The following is a 16,551-nucleotide window of genomic DNA, read 5'->3' as shown; positions in this document are numbered from 1 at the left end:
GAGCCCATGTGCCGCCTTTTGTTGTTCTCTTTGCAAACGGACCTGTGAACCATGGCCTAGAAACATACATGAATGTTAGGGTCAACATAAGGAGTACAAAGTACATGTGAAGGTTGGTTGGAAAGGGCAGATTATTTGGAACTTAATGGCTTGCATGGCAGCCCCCTTCTAATGTCCTTTTCCTTCTCCCTAGCTTCCTTATGAGCTGCAGGACATGGTCAATAAGCATTTGCACAGCACTCAGGAGTCCTCAGGCCCTGGTCAAGAGGCAACCCACACATTGGCTCCATCTGATGTTGTGCCCACCTCAGTCATTGCCAGAGTCTTGGAGAAACCAGAATCTCTGGTTCTGAATTCAGCCAAGTCTAGCAGTGGCAGCTGTCCCATGGCTGAGGATGTCTTTGTGCATGTGGACATGAGCGGAGCTCCTCCTGATGCCTGCAACAGCGCAGGGCAGATGGGGAAGGAGGGAGGAGATGCAGGGAAACAGCAGAATGGTGGCTGCAAGCCGCAGAGCAGCGTGGACAGCATGCCAGAGGAGGTGCCTGCCTTTGAGAAGCTAAGCCCGTACCCTACACCCTCACCTCCCCATCCTATGTACCCAGGGCGCAAAGTGATTGAATTCTCTGAGGATAAGGTAAGGATCCCAAAGAACAGCCCGCTACCCAACTGTACGTATGCTACGCGCCAGGCCATCTCCCTCAGCCTGGTACAGAGTGAAGACGAGAGCTGCGACAGGCACCAGACGCTCCCCAACAGCCCTGCTTCAGAAGGGCGCCGTTCAGCCTCCAGCTGTTCCTGTCAGCAGTCCCCCAAAGCAGCCAGGGCTCACGGCTCTTCCCAGAGCAGCCCGTTCAGCAGCCCTCCCCAAATCCCGAGCGCCTTCGCCAGCTCTGCCAGCTCTGAGGAGGACCTGCTGGCCAACTGGCAGCGTATGTTTGTGGACAAGGCACCCCCCACCTCAGAGCGGGTGCTGATGAACCGCACGGCCTTCAGCCGTGACACAGCCCCTGAGCTCCAGAAGAGGTTCAGCCGCTCCATGCAGGAGCTGGGTAGGGCAGCCTCGGGTTACTCGGACGGCGAGGAGTCTGCGCAGAGCTGCAGCTGGACCGTGAGCCGGGACTCGAGCGTGGACACAGACAGTACTGAGTCCAGAGCCCGCAGGAGCCATTTCTCCTCAGACTATGGTACAGATTTCTCCCAAGATGAAGCCCAGAAGCTGTTGCAGGGAAGTGGTGAAGGCACTGCTGAGCCTGGAAGCCCCTCACCAGAGAAGCACAAGGACTATGTGGACCTTGGCTTGCCTGAAAGCCCAGCTGAGGAGAGAGAAATGTTGCTCCAGGGAAGCAGGGAGACCAACCAAGGAGGTGCCCAAGAGGAATGTGGAGAAGCCAGGGTCAAGCCTCCCTTCAGTCGGCCACACCGCAGCCCCAAGAGGATGGGGGTCCACCACTTACATCGCAAGGACAGTCTGACACAGGCCCAGGAGCAGGGCAACCTTCTCAGCTGAGGCAGGGCAAGAAGCAGCCACACACTGCAGAGCTGTGGGCTGCCTCCATCTGCCCACCTTCTGAGGGAGAAACCTCCGTCAGTACCCTCCTCCATGGGGGGGTGCTCTGCTCTGAAATTTTATATTTATTCTCTTCTTTTGCTACCTGGAAGAGCTGAGGTCCCCCTTCCCTGGTACCTCAGACCCACAGTACTAGCACACACAGTGCGCAGAAGCACACCCACTGCCCTGGCACACTCACAGCTCTCTTCACAGCCTCACACTGGTGCCTGTACCAGAGCCTGTTCTTGGTACCCCTCATCCTGGTGCCTGTGCCTCTTTATGCTCGCATCTTCCTTCCCCCTTCCCACTCAGGTACCTGAGGCCCTGGGTGCTCTCATGCTGGTTGCCCGCAGCTGCTCTGCTCTCACTTAACTTGTGCCAACAGGGCAGAGTGCCTCTGTGGTGGTGTCTGATTCCCTGGGAGCCTGCAGGGGCCGTGAGTGGGGCACAAGGACTCTCCCAGCGAGTGGCTGTAGGCCCTTGGGGATATGCTGGGATTGCTGGTGTCTCATTTTCCTGATGGGTTTTGTTTTCTCAGCTGCCCTCTGGGTGGTTCTCCAGAATCTGCCTCTGCAGGTCCCCATTGCTTGGCTCCTGCGTCGGGCTCAGCACCCGGCCCCCGCTGAGGCAACGCACAGATGCTGGAGCTGTGGCGTGGGGCGTGGGTGCTCTCTGCTGAGGTGGTTCGGGGAGGCACTGCCTGCTAGGCGCTGGGGTTGTGTGTTTGTGTGTCTCCTCCGTCACACCTCTTCCCCCACTCTCTGTGCTGTTGTTTTGTTTTGAACGGTGCTGATGCTTTGCTCTTGGGTGGGCTTCTTTCTTCTTTCCAAGCCTTTGGTTTTGGGGTGTATTGTTTTTTCTTTCTCCCCGCCCTGCATAAACAGACACAGCCGTTGGCAGTCAGTCCGATGCCTGCATTGAGGGTGTGTTGAGTAGGCTCAGCTCTCAGAGCTGTGCTTCCCTCTGATCCTGGCCTCCAGCCTGCAGAAACCCCTCCAGACTCGAGAACAAAGTCTTGCCCCGGGCGAGCAAGGCATGAAGGAGATGCTACCGGGCTTTTCTGGGCAGGGCCAGTGGGGATGCGAGGGCAGCGTGCTGAGGAGCTGCTCGCTGCAGACACACTACCTCATGGCTGGGCAGCAGCCCTTTGCCAGGGTCTCCTCGCATGCCCCCTTCTCTGGCAGGGGGCTCCAGGCTGGCTCTGGTGCCTCTCTGGGGCCTCCCCTTCTGGGTAGGGCCTCTCTGTGTGATTTTCCTAGTCTAGCGTGATATTGTGTGACTTTTCTTCGCAGTCTTGTGTGCTTGGTGTCTTGTTTCGGGGGGAGGGAAGGGGAGAGATCTGTAGATGTAGGGTTTTTAGGTTTCTTTTGAGGGCCAACAAAGCCCAGGTGTCCTATTTTAATTTCGTCCTGTGCCCTTGTCTATCTGGTGTTTTTTGGCTCCCCCAAGGGTGTGAGGCGGAGAATAGCCTGGTTCTCTGACTTGTGTCCCTTTCACACCCCGTCGGCTGTCCTCAGCCTGCTGTCTGTTTTTTGAGTTGGGTTTGTGTTGTCCTCTCACCCTATTCAATGAGGGCTCTTTGCCAGGCTGTAGGAGGGCAGCCCTCTGTCCAGGAGGGAGCTCCCGTTCATACGCTTACAGCAAGATGTGCAGCCAAGAACTGCCTGGGGGCCCTGCCCCTTGTCCAAAACCCCCATCTCTGCAAAGGGCCTGGAGCTTGCAGCTGGGGCCAGACAGGCCTTCAGCTCAAGCCTGGAGGCTCCAGGGCCTGTGAAAGGGAGCTGCAGGCCTCTCCAGCGGCTGTATTTGTTGGCTGTGTAGGTTGGTTTGTGTTCCCTGGCTTAGAGCTGCTGCCTACACACTCGCCTTGTTTCCCACCTCTAACAGTTGCGGAGCTTGATGCCACCCTCTGGTGGGGAGGTGGGACTCAGTATTTCACTACAGTATTTTGCTTGATACCTGTGCAAACAGGCTGGTGCTGAGAGCGGGAGCCTCCTCTGAGCCTGTAGGGTGTTCATCTCCCCTGTCCTGAACGTGATGTGGGGGGGGGGGTCCTTGCGTTTGCTCTTATCAGCCACTTCACTGCTGCATTTCTTCTGTTCTGCAGCCTTGTTGAGGGCTTGCGGCTGCCAGCTCCTGCCTCTTGGACATCACCTGGCATTGGATGCTCACTGAGTGAGCTCCTCTGGCGCTGAGGCTGCTGGTGGCCTGCCTGTGGACAGCACAGCCACTTGGGCAGTGGGGGAGGCATTGCCCCTCAGGGCTCAGCACCATGCCCCCTGAACCCTGGCATGCTGGTCAGGGGACAAAACCCACTCTTGCTGAAGCACCTGGTGCTGATGGTGCTGGGCAGAGCCAGCCTCCCTCTGCTTTTGGTCAAGGTAGACTTGAAAGCAAAACAGTGGAGAAATAGAGGGGTGGCAAAGGGGTGCCCAGCGCCTCACCAGACACTTCTGCTTTGCAGCATTATGCTGCTGGCAGAGGCTGAGGGGCAGCGATGGCCTCAAGAGGAGCAGAGCCCTCTCCTGGTGGACACATTGCCTGCCCTCTGCAGTCCTTCTCCCCTCCAGCAGTATTGGCTCTGGGGCCTTGAGCTGACCCCACTTCCAGTGTCCCAACTCCAGACTGTTAATCTGTAACTAATGTGGGGTTTTTTTTCTGAAATTTTCAAACTGATGTATATTTTAAGACCAGAAATAAACTATTTTAAAAGTAGGTGGCGATGGCTATAGTGTTATCTCTGTTGGTTAAGACCTGGACCGAACCAATCCTGAGCATGTGAGGGAGGAGAGTGTCATGGTACAATGTCCCAAGTTTGAACTGGTTGTGCCACCTATTAGCTCTCCCAGGGAGAGCGATCCTGTGACCTTTCCAGGTGGACCTGTGTAAGCTTTCCAGGTGGCTGTGGATTCATTGGTCATCCTCAGTGCCCACTTTGGCAGCAGCCTGGTTCAAGGCTCACCTGGGTTGGAGAAGAGGTACAGACCTAGGCAAGGAGTGATGTGTGGGATGAGCTGTGTTTTACTTACGTAAGTGTATCCAAGCTCTGGAAACTCCTCTCTGGGTCTGAATGTAGGGTGTCAGCTCAAAGATCAGACTGAGCCTGCAGACCGGAATCCATTGCTCACAACAGCACTCACGTCACTTTTGACTCAGAAGCTGACAGCAGTTTAAAAAAGGGGCAGATTATTTAACCAGGCAACTTTGAGAAACATTAAAAAACAATGTGGGCAATTTTCACATTACTTAAAGGCTGAGGAGGCTAGGCTTGTCAAAACCTCTGCAATGAAGCTGCTTGTGCTGTAAGCAGCCTCAGTGTTCCTCATAAAATTCTGCCTATCCCATTTCCAGTATTTTTGTGGCTGTCCTTCTCTCTGATCTGTGTCTTGGCAAAGGCCTCCATGTGCTGATCTAGAATAGGATGAGGTGTAGCTAATTCTTTTATTATTTTTTGGTGTTCTTGAAGCCCCAGCTCTGAGTCATGTGAGAGTATCAGTTAATTTTAGAGATTGAGTTACGTGGAACATGTAACATACCCCCTCCCTGGAGTTCGTAAGAGTTTTATAATTCTAGTGTCACTATTTTGTGTCGGGAGGGAGAATTGGGGTTGAAGCCCTCCAAACACGAGACAGGGAGTTCCTGTAGGATGCTGATAAGGACATTTGGAAGCGTTTCCTTTTTGTGTTGAATGGCGCTGCAGAGGTCGGAGGGCTCTGATGAAATTTCCTCCATCTCCCAAGTTACACTGCCAGTGCCCTTCTGACCTAGATATATGCAAAGCATAATGCAGGAAGAGTTTCTTGTTTCTTTGTCCCATAATTAATGATTTTATTCTGTCCTCCCTTGAGTAGCAGCTGCTGCCACAATTTAATCTTCTAGCCTAATCAAGGCCTTGAAACACGATCTTCCTTGCCTAGCTCCGGCAAGGGGCACTTGGCAGAGCAGTGAAACCTGCAGTGCTGCTGTGGGCTGAAGCCTTTGCCAGAGGGTGCACAGCTGGTGCCAAACTCCCTGCAGATGGGCTCCAGCCTGGCCCTCTCCCTCTGGGCAGAGGAAAGGCCCAGGGGATGGCAAACTGGGCTATGCCCAACCTCCCTCTGGGACCAGGAGCAGAACCTCCAGGGGGCCACAGCAGAGAGCTCACCCTGGAAGAGACAGAGGAAGCCCAGTGGGCAGCGGGGTGAGGGGCTGCTGCCCCCTGCCTGCCCTCTGACCCTCCCGGCAGCTCCTGCCACCAGGCAGAGTGACGGAGGAGGCTCACGCCGCCATGAGTGGTGCCGCGTCTGTGACCTTTATAAAACTCTCATCGTGACAGTGGTACAAGCAATAGAAAGAACATCTCTTATACACATCTGAATAAATACAGCCTGCGCCCTGCGGGCACAGCCGGGCGTGGAGGGGAGGGGGGAGGCAGGGCAGCGTGAGCTACACATACAGCGACTGGACGATCACAAGCGGCCGACGGGGCATGTGACAACACAGAGACGCGTGTAGAGATTTGCTCAGACCAGGCTTCGGCACTCAGAGAGCCAAGGGAGGCATCAAGAGGAGGTGAAATGTGTGAGAAGACAGCTGGGGCAGCCCACCAGAGGCAGAGGCGCTGGGGACACGCGCTCCCTCAGCAGGCACAGTGCTCTTCTCGGCAGAAGCAGGCAGGGTAGCCCAGCTACATTTCTGTTTCTGCTAAGAGGCTGTCACCGAGGCCTGACGTCATCAGGACCATCTGGGAGCTGGAATCTGTGGTGAGAGAGGGAGAAAACCATGAGCTGGTTGGGCTGCTGGAGAGTGCGGGGCTGTACTCCAGCCCTAGGGGTGAGGATGAGGAATTAGAGCGCCACAGGGTGGGAAACGAACTGCTGAGAGGATTGTGAGATTAAGTAGTAACTAGGTCTACTCTGGCTACGCAGCAGAACTGAATTGATGTTTGGAGAAGGGGGAAGGCAGAGACAGCACTAAGCGCCCAGGGTGCGGATCTGCATTTGTTAACTTGGCTGTCAAGAGGAACATCGGGTCTGAACCCTCCCCACATACACTTGCAGGTGATACTGGTTGTGCTGACCCAGCTCTGCCCTTACCCAGCCCTGCACAGACCTTTAAATCTGCACTCACCATGTCTTTCCAGCTACAGAGACAGCACCCAGGTGGCATGGGCTGGCAGGCTGCAAGCCAACCAAACCCACCCAGGGTGGTGGCGTTGCCTTCCCAAGAGCAGGGACGGTAGTGGGCAAGCAGCCATTCTATGGCAGCGGCGGCCTGGAAATCCTGACTTTCTGCGCTGCATGAATGGAGGGTTTGTGCCGCCCTTCCCTGCTTGCCTCAGGAAGGTGAGGGCAGCTTGCTGGCTCTGCAACGGCACAGAGCGACAGCCAGGAACGCTGCGACTCTCCCCACACCAAGTGAATCAGCTGCAAGGAGGATGGGCACACACAGCAATTGAGAAACTCATCAGGATACCAGCTTCCCACCCAGAAGCCTTTTTAAACAGAAAAAAAAATTGTTTTTTCCTGGATGTGAGAGGGGAGGTTTTTAGTGCCTGTGTGCTTCAGATCCAGTGTCCTACACATTCAAAACTGGTGCGTGGGATCTCTGTTTTGGGGATCAATTTCTGGAAACTGGATCCAAAACTTGGCCAGAGCTGTCAGTAAAGGATTTTTTTATGGCTCTAGTAAATGAGGATCCAGATGTTTTGAGGCCCAGAGAGTGGTTGTCCTTGTTTGCTGTTAGTCTGACATGAGAATTGGGAGGGGGGAAGGACAACTAAAGGTAAAAAAAAAATCCCAGCCCTAAACCAGCAGGATCACAAGGCTTGTCATGACAATATACAGTATCATATATACTGATGATACACAACAGGCTACTGCTGTCTCCATAATATACCTTTTTTCTGTCAAAAGCCACTGCACAGACAGGCTCTGGCACCTGGCTAACCCCTCACACATTTAGGATGGAGATAGGAAGAGCTGATGCTGTGCGGATTGCAGGAGGTTATTCTGGAAGCAGTGAGGAATTACATGAGTTTTGGCTAGAATACCTGGCAAAGGCCCCTGAGATCTTTAATGCTCCTGCCCTTGAGTTTTTAGACGTTGCACAAAGATTTCGTTCCTGCAGCATCAGGGAAAACGCCTCTGAGGTACTGTTTCCACTCTTTGCAGCAGCCGCATTGTCCTTGGGAGGCTGCCTTTCCAAGCGCAGCTCAGCCCAATGCTATTTAACATGAAGGTTGCACCTGGGGGCTGTCTGTATTCCAGTTCACAGAGAGAAGGGACAGACCACATTGACCAACCCCACCACGAGAGACCAGTGACGCTGGAAACACCCCAGACACCCCAATTCCTACTCGGGTCCCAGAGCTCTTACTGTTCTGGCAGATCCAGGGGTTCTTCTCCCTGGCTGTGACTTCGCGAGCCTCCGTCTCTTCCTCTTCCTCACCCTCCGAGAGCAGGTCAGAGATCTGCTGCTGCAGCTCGGGACTAATGTTGTTCTCCGCCAGGATGAGTGTCCGTAGGGCTGTGGGGTAATTCTCTACCATGTCCAGCAAGGTCTGGGCAGAGAGTGGGATAAACAGGCTGACAAGCAGCACAAACAGCAGCTAGGCTAAGCAGAAAGAGCTTCAAAGCCCCATGTCCCTGCAAACTCCAGCCTTCCTCTTCTTACCTCTGCCTTCCCTTGGCTTTGACCTCTCTTTGGCAGGCTTTCTGAGAGCCTGAGGGCTTCCCATCTTTCTGTGGGAAGAGCTGCGCCTGGGTCTCCTGGCTCTATTATAGAGGAGGGGGACTGCTCTACATCCTGTTACTCCCACGTATCCAGGCTAGTCCCCTCTTACCAGTGGGAGCTGGGGCTCTGAGAGGAGAGCCTGTGCTACCAAGCCTTGGCCCCTATCTGTCCAGGGAGCTTTAGCTCTGATCCCCAATCGCAAGTCCAACCCCTTACTTCTTCCAAGAAAACCAAACTATAAATAGAGCTGCGTGTTTCTCCCTGCTGACTGGAGGGAGATCCAGGAGCCCTAGGTCAGAGCTGTGGCTTACGAGCTCCTCCTGTGGCCTACTGCCACGGGCCACGGGAAAGCAACATCGGCCCTGGGTGCAGGGAGGGAAGGGGGTGCATGTGGACTCTGGGAAGGGGATGGAGGCAGGTATAGGTCCTAGGGCCCCTATAGACAGCCAAGACCTATGCCCTTGAGATGTCAGTGATGCTGTAGAGTAACTGTGGGCTCTCTCACCTGGGCTGACTGGTTGGTAAGTCCTGTTCCCTCCAAGTCCAGAACTTCGAGGGTTCGACTGGAGGCCACAGCGACGGCGAGCATCCCTGCTACCTGGTCACCTGTGGGAGAAGCAAAGCAGGCCTGTCAGCAGTGCCTGCCTTCCCTCATGTAACACCAAGTGCCCTCATGGGCCTGGGGCTGTCATGGAAACATCCTCTGTGTATTTCTGCCACCAGACAACCTCCAAATCTCTGTTACCTTGGGGAAAAAAAAAGCTGTTAACTGAGAAAAGAGACAAGGCAAAGGTACACCATTTTGTGCTTATGGGAGCAGTCACTGATTATCAGGGAGAACACGAAGGAACACAGTGAAATTTGTTTTATTCCCTCAGGAACCATGACTTCCCAAATCTCCTTCTTACTGAAGGATGCGAGGGCCATTAACAGTCCCTGTAAGGCATCCCAGACACAGAATCAGAAGCCGAGTACCTCAGTCTAGGGGGAGGGTGGAGCTGGACAGGGGGCCCTGCACCACCTGATGGACTGCCTCCCTGGAAAGGCGACAGGCTTTTGGTGGTGGATGCAGCAGGACCAGGAGCGTTAAAGATTGATGCTGGTGAAGAGACAAGACTCCAGCACATTCTCCTGATATTCCCTGGCAAGTGCCAAGATACCGTAAAACTGTGACACATTCTTTTGGAAAAAAAAAAAAAGGCTGCTGTCTGGTAACACCCTGGGGCCTTTCCTGACCAAGGGGAGGTACCTGGTCAGACAGGCAGGGCCTGGAGGGAGGCTCTGTTTCCAGAGGGGGTGAGGAGGGGAGCGCCCTCCTGATGCTCAGGGAGGCATGGCCTGGTCTCCTCCTCACCACCTTGCAGCAGAGCTGGAGAGAGTTGGTTTCTATGGCAACCAGTGCCAGGCTCTCCTCCTCCTCCTCCCTTCTCTGCCGCCTGGAAGAGGAAGGAGGGAGCGAGGGGACATACTGCATCTGCCAAGCCACTGTCGATGCCCAGGACTTCAGGAACAGGGGAGACGTGGAGGGTCAAACGTGACGACAAAGGCAGTGGAGCGGGTAAGACATAACCTTTCAGCACCTCCCCACAGGGCATGTGGCCACGTCACATGAGCAGAGCAGTGAGGCTGGCTTTCCCCACAAGCCGAGGGCACCTGGCAGGGTGAACTCACTGCCAGGGATCAGAAGGCACCTATGCAAGAAACTGCCCCATCCTGCTGGTGAAGCTCTCCTGCCCTTCTAGAGCTCAATCCCCGGCCACCCACCAGCACAAACGCTGAGAGGCCGGAGTGCTGCGTGCCCTGCCCCTCCGCCCTGCCCCCCCAGCTTACCTAGGGGGTTGTAGTCCAGGTTCAATACACGGAGCTGTGAGCTGTGAGCCACTGCAATGGCTAGGCGTCCCCAGCCTTTGCTTGTGACGCCTGGGTTGGCGCTCAGCGTTAGCTCTTTGAGGCCTGGAGAAGAGACAGAAGCCAAACCAGAGCAGTCTCAGGGGAACTAGTTCAGCTAACCAGGACAGCTTTGAGTTGTGTCCCCTGTACTCCAACAGGCTAAAGGGTTTGGTTTGCTCTGACAACCATCATCCCATATTTCACTGAGCAGTGAAATATTTAACTGCTTTCAGCAGTGCACCTCCATTTGCCCATGCTGTGACTGCTCCATTTCTCTGCTCTCACAAACTGTGTCTCGCTTGCTTACCCTAAATAGCAAGCACGATGGAACAAGTAAGGGGTGTGCGTGAGGTAACTGACCAGGAGAAGGAGGTGGCATGAGGTGACAGGTTGGAGAGAGGATAACAGGGACAGCAGGCTCTGAAGCCTGCGCTGGGGAGGGGTTGCCAGTTGAGATAACAGCATGAATGACACTTCGAGCACACGGAGGAGAAGGTGCTGGGGAGAGGAGGTAGAAAGCAGCTTGAAAGTCAGGAGAGAGGGATGGTGTTACCTCAGCACATGCCAGCTCTCTCAGCTTAACTGGCCCACTGGCCTCTGATCACTGAAGATTATCCCCTGTAAAGATCTGAGTCATGATGCTAAGGCTATGACCACCCAACTACACACTCACAAAGTGCACCCTCAAGCAGGGACAATTCCCGGCACTGACAATAAAGCCAAGTGCTTGGGTGGTGGCACACCATACATTTATCTATGGTCATTATCAACATGCAAATGCAAAATAACATATTCAAAGTCCAAGCTGTCCGCTCCTCCAGTTTCAAACACTCCCGTCGTGAACCAGAAGCAACCTGTTGGTCCCTGAGCTCCAAACTGCCAGCAGGACAGATCGATATCAGAAAGACCATGCCTGCCCGAGGGAACCACTCCTCTATCGCTTGGCTTTTCTGCTTTACTTCAGTTGGGGCAAGAAATTCCTCAGCCCAGGCAAACTATAGAGCCTGCCTCCTCCAGGGCTGAGGATTCACTGCTGCATGCATCTGCTCTCTGTGAAAGCTCCACCGGTCATTGTGCAGCCCACAGCCCCTGGTGCTTACCGGACTTGGCCCCGTCAGGCGGCAGGAGCCCACAGATAAGGTTGATGCCTTCATCACCCAGCATGCAGTCTCCTAGATCCAGAGCCACCAGCGAGGGGTGGATGGAGAGAGCGGGGTTGAGGAGGGCCAAGCCTGCATCTGTCAGGGGACTCCCGTGGAGGCTGTGCAGGTATAAAAGGGAAAATTACTAAGCAGCCTTCTTCCTGGGGGCTCACTCACCCAGCGGGGAGGGAGAAGCAGACGAAATGAGGAGGATGACAAATCCTAACCCCAGATGGGAGGAAAAAACCCCGGGAAACCTCTGCTGTGGGGGTCACCTGGCCGCTACGGTGGCCCTTCTCTCCCGGCCGGGATGAGGGGGTGCAGGGGATGCCAGCGGGGCAGGGGCAGTCCCCGACATGGGGGACAACACAGGTTGGAGGGGCTGGGATGGAAAGCCAGGGCCGTGCCCAGCCCGGGGCGGGGGGGGCGGAGGTGTCTGCCTCCCATCCGGGTGCAGGTGGAGGCGGTGACCCTCGGCAACGTCAAGGGCGTCTTTTCCTCCTCCGAGACTTAAATTCAGGGACCGGCCCGGAGCTGCGAGGCCCCGCAGGACCCGTCCCCGCCCGGGAGGCGGCCAGGGGCACACCCCCCCCCCCGCCCCGCTGTACTCACAAGAGGGACTGGACGGAGCGGTTCGTCTTCAGGGCCTCGGCCAGCTGCTTGACGCGGTTGATGTTGGAGACGATGCCCAGGTTGAGGTTGAGCTGGGCCAGGGAGCGGGACTCGGCCGCCCCCCGGCAGACGTGCCCGAAGTCCCGCTCGGAGAGCTGGCAGCCCCGCAGCGACAGCAGCCGCACCGAGTTCTCCCGCAGGCTCTCGCAGATGTCCCGGATCTCCGCCCCCGACAGCGTCTCCCCGGAGATCTGGATGGACCCCGGCAGCATCTTCCCCCCGCTCGGGGAGCCGCCGTCGCCGCCCGCCGCCGCCCGCCGATCCCGCCGCGGCGGCTGGGCGCCGGGGGGAAGCCGCGATGCGGGCCGGGGCGGTCGCCGCCGCCGCTACCGCCGCTACCGCCGCCGGGCAGTCCCGGCCCGGCCCACCGCGGCCCCGGGGGCGTCACCGCGCAGCCTTACCGGCGGCCGCCGGGCCGCCCCGCTCCACCCGGCGGGGCCGCCGCCCGTCCGCGGGCGGCCAGACCCGGGGGAGCCATCGGCCGGGGGCTAATCCGAACCGGCGCCGGGCTCTGAGCCCCGCGGGGCCGCGCCGCGCCGCCCCGCTGCGCCAGCATTGGCCGGGAGGGGGCCGGGCAGCCCCGCCGCTCCCCGCCCCGCTCCGCCCGCACCTGCCGAGCCGCCACGCCTCCTCCCCGGGCCCTCCCACCGCCCGGGGCGGGCCGCCACCGCCCGGGGCGGGCCGCCACCGCCCACCGCCCTCCTCTCGGCCCCCCACATCCCACCCTGGCGTCCCCCGCCGCCATCTTGCGTCCCCGGCGCCGCTCGAAGTCCGTCAGCGGCGACGCCGGCGCCCGCCGGCTTCTGGCCGCCACCCTGGGGCGATGGCGGGGCCAAGGCCGGCCGGGGCTGCGTCCCGGTTGCTGAGGGGGTGCGGGAGGGGAGGGAGGGTGAGAGAGGCTTTGCTCCCACTGGGGGAAGGGGCCAAACCCATCAGGCCATGGCGTTGAGGAACGGCAGCCTCTTGACGGCTTTGGCAACATTTATGCTTAAACCCACTACATGCCGAGCTTGGACCCATGGCTTAATGGCGAGGTCAGCGTGAACCACTTCTTGCGGCCCAGGGCTTCTGGAGGCAGCTGGTGAATGGTGGAGGGGTTGGGGAAGCGCCGCAGGCTTCCTTATCCCCACAGCATACAGCCTTCACCCTCATCCCGGCAGCCATACCTTTCCCCTGCTCATTCCCAGGTACGGATCAGAGGGATTTTTCCTCTGTGTCCCCCCGGTTGGGTCATGCTGTACTCAGAGAGAAATAGGAAGCAGGGCCCCTGCGCTTTCAACTCCACTGAGCTGAAAAAGGAAGCCAGTGATGTGGAAATTAGGTTAAACCGCCTAAGTAGGCAGCTTTCTGCACGTAACTAATCTGGCTGCTGCATATAGCAGCGCTCAAGTGAATTCCAGTCCGGTGGGGAACTTGGGGACAAACCCAGGGTCCTCTGCTTGGTTTCAGGCCAGAGTGGGAGAGAGGGGGTGGAAAGGGAGGAGGAAAATGGGATGTGGAGGAGGATGTGAAGCAACTTTCCTCTACTGAAATGGAGGCGCAGGTTACCTGAGCCAAGGGCTGCACGTTAGGTCCTGAACGAGACAAGGGGAGCACCAGATAAGAAGCTGGATTCAGATGTCAACCGTAAGACTTTGGCTGCAGCATCTAATTTACAGTGTAGGTGTCACCATGCCCTTTGAGTAATCCATTGCTGTTCTCTAGGGCTATCTACACACCTCCCTCTGTTTTCCAGTTGCACAGGGGTGCATGGGCTCGGTATTGCACCTGCAACCTGTACCAAGAACAGACCACTGGCCTGGCAACTCATCTGCGCTGGGGTATGAAGAGCAGCTGTGAGCATCGACTTGTGCAGTATTGGTACAGGTGATGGCTTTCAGAAAAGGAGCGACTGATCTCTAAGGGCAAATTAAACCATCCGGGTGAGAACATGATTCTCTGTATTGCAGGGCTGTGAGGGGCAGAGGCTGGATGTCAGAGTGGTGGGCAGGAGGGTGACCAAGAAAATACCAGCTGCTGATCAGCACAGGTCAACAGCTCAGTCTCACCTCAAAATTACCTCCAGGCACTAATTAACCCTTGCTTCATTGAACAGGCTATTATTGGAGAGGTGCTTGGAGGAGAGCCCCTGGGACATGTCCCACTTCAGTTGACAGCAGCAGCCCAAAGTCTTGCTTAGAGAGGATCAGGCTGCTTCTAAAGCCCCAGTGCTGGCATCTTCACTGCCGGTTGTCAGGACCAAGAGCACATCGAGGAGACAAGTGTCCTACCTTGCTTTACGCTCAAATACATTGAGAGAAGTGGCACAGGAGCTAATGGTTCAAAGCCTTGGCTCACTAAACCTAATTAAGGGCTATGCAGAGGGTGATTTGGCAGTGGTATTTTGCGAAGAACTAGATATTGCTTCCTTGTTATGTGCACTTACCCAGCAGGTTTGGGAAGGTAGTTTATTGTTTGCCTACTGGGGGCACGAAGAATCAGAGTTGACTCTCTAGACCGATGCCGTTAAGACCTAACACATAAATGGAGAAAAACAGTGGATGAGGAGCAGCTAGAGTAAGATGAGACACAGGAAGAAAAGCAAATGGGAGAAGAAACAGCCTACCCGTAACCAAAACACAACTAAAGTGATGAAAAGGGAAACAACAATGGACTGTAAGAAGGGTTGGACTCCCAGGTACTGCAGAGGAGAGGAGAAGGTCATAGCATGCTTTAATACACATTTTACTTTCCTCTTTTGAATCAGAGAGCCTTAAACTTTTATTTCAGCTGGAATAAAACAGAGTTCACACAGCTCTCACAGAGCTACCCTTCCTCAAAAGGGGGAGGTGATGGAGGGGGAATTATTTCGTATTTGCTGCAAGGGAGGGGGTAGAAAATTATTTTAGATCTGCTGCAAGAGCCATGGCAGGAAACAAAGGCAGAGATAGTCTGGCATGATAGGGCTGTAAGGCTAGTCCTGATGACTAGAGGACTTGAGTAAGCACTGAGAGATGTCCTCCCACAAGGACTTTACTAAGGCTGCGTGCTCAGCATACTCCCTGCAACTGCAGCACGCGTGCATTTCCCTGCAAAAGTGCATCCCTCTCTGTCAGCAAAAGGACAGGCTGAAGCTCTCAGCCAAGTGCTGAATTTCTGGCAGTGCAGAACAATTCAGCTTCCAGCTGCTGCTGCACAGCGAATTAATCAGGGCTGAAGAACGGGAGCAGAGCAAGCCCCACAGCTTCTGAGAGGGTGGTTAGTTGTCACTCTGGTCATCTGTCCCCAGCTGACATAACACACAAGCTGTGCAGGGGAAGCACAAAGAGTTTGCTCTCTGCTCTTTCCTGTGCTTTGAGTGAAAACACAGGGCACAGTTTCATCCTCTGATTTAGCTAAGTGGTGAGGTGTGGGAGGGGAGCACAGCTCTTCTCTGCCCGTGTCCGTAGATCAGCAGTGATAGTTTGGCGCAGAGTCATTTTTCTTCTTGGCTGGACTTATTCTAGTGACAATTGTCTCTTTTTCCTTTCCATCCCCCCTGCCTGTGCTTGGAGGGTTTGCACCAAGAGAAACAGACCCATTCTAGGCTGCTGGGGCAAGAAGTGCGAATTAGAAACCAACCTCCTGTGGAGTTATAAAGAGGGAAATACCAGAGTCACGCAGCATTACAAACTAACACTTCCATTTTGTCAGGTTTGAAAGTAATAGAAATTCTAGGAGCTTAAAGTGGTTCAACTGCTCAAAAAAATGTGGAGACTACTAGCCCAAATAATGAATTTAATTCCCCTAGACAACTTGCTCTGAGTGGTGTTCTTCAGACAAAATAAGTTTCCCAAGGTGTGTGGGCAGGGCAGGACACAAGAGTGAGAGAATGTGTCTGTTATGTATGTGTGTGTTAGTAGACGAGCTTCTTGCTTTTGGAAAGGGAACAAATTATGAATTCGGGAAAAAGCAAACAAGTGGAAAGTAGGTCTGTGACTGAAAAGGCTCAAATCCTATCCAGTACATTTTTGTTTTAACAGAAGCATAAAACCAGCCTGATGACGGGAGCTGGCGCTGTCTTCCTCTCTTTCATTGCACCTTGGCACTAGCCCGAACGCCACTACAGCTGCATCCCCTCCCACTAATATAACCAAGGGGCCAAAGAGTCATAGAACGGTTCAGGTTGGAAGGGACCTTGAGGATCATTTAGTTCCAGCCCCCGTGCCGTGAGCAGGGACACCTCCCACTAGACCAGGCTGCTCAAAGCCCCATCCAGCCTGGCCTTGAACACTTCCAGGGATGGGGCATCCACAACTTGTCTGGGCAACCTGTTCCAGTGCCTCACCACCCTCATAGTGAAAAAAAGAGTGCAGTTCTGACACATTGTCTGCCCTGTGCACAGCTAACTTGTGGGCACACCAAGAAAGGGAAACGTCTTGGGTTTTTTTTTTTTGGTTTGTTTTTTTCCCCCAGCCTGACTGTAAGGGTGAACTTCTCTGAGGAATGGCTCCTCTCCCCCAGTCATCCAGAGCTACAGAGAGAAGATGAAAGCCAGATACCAGCTAACAACTTTCACTCTTGGATCAGCACAAGTTAAAGCAGTGAGGGAAGGCTACATCT

General features: G+C 55.3%; 2 protein-coding genes across 14 annotated transcripts in view; one reads left to right on the top strand and one right to left on the bottom strand.

The window, feature by feature from the left end:
* The window catches only part of TJAP1 (tight junction associated protein 1), a 42,194-nt gene extending 37,927 nt beyond the window's left edge, over positions 1 to 4,267 (top strand). For all 12 annotated transcript variants that reach the window (XM_074579826.1, XM_074579817.1, XM_074579822.1 and 9 more), the window contains one exon: positions 194 to 4,267. In XM_074579826.1, coding sequence (XP_074435927.1) covers positions 194 to 1,510 — 1,317 coding nt within the window. In that variant the 3' untranslated portion in view covers positions 1,511 to 4,267. The remainder of the gene's footprint in view (positions 1 to 193) is intronic.
* Positions 4,268 to 5,820: 1,553 nt separating this feature from the next.
* LRRC73 (leucine rich repeat containing 73) lies at positions 5,821 to 12,521 on the bottom strand. 2 transcript variants are annotated; one of them, XM_074579812.1, is made up of 6 exons: positions 11,911 to 12,521; positions 11,257 to 11,417; positions 10,097 to 10,219; positions 8,772 to 8,872; positions 7,910 to 8,093; positions 5,821 to 6,289 (listed from the first exon to the last, which is right to left on the bottom strand). In XM_074579812.1, exons 1-6 carry the CDS (start codon positions 12,180 to 12,182, stop codon positions 6,219 to 6,221), a joined length of 912 nt encoding a protein of 303 aa, XP_074435913.1. In that variant the 5' UTR covers positions 12,183 to 12,521; the 3' UTR covers positions 5,821 to 6,218. The 2 variants fall into 2 exon arrangements, with proteins under 2 accessions (XP_074435913.1, XP_074435914.1); XM_074579813.1 differs by lacking the exon at positions 10,097 to 10,219 and having other exon boundaries at positions 11,911 to 12,323.
* Positions 12,522 to 16,551: the final 4,030 nt, after the last annotated feature.

Source organism: Larus michahellis, chromosome 3 (assembly GCF_964199755.1).
Source record: "Larus michahellis chromosome 3, bLarMic1.1, whole genome shotgun sequence".
Lineage (NCBI taxonomy): Eukaryota > Metazoa > Chordata > Aves > Charadriiformes > Laridae > Larus > Larus michahellis.
The sequence above is the reverse complement of the archived record's forward strand: the minus strand, read 5'-3'. Positions and strand labels throughout refer to the sequence as shown.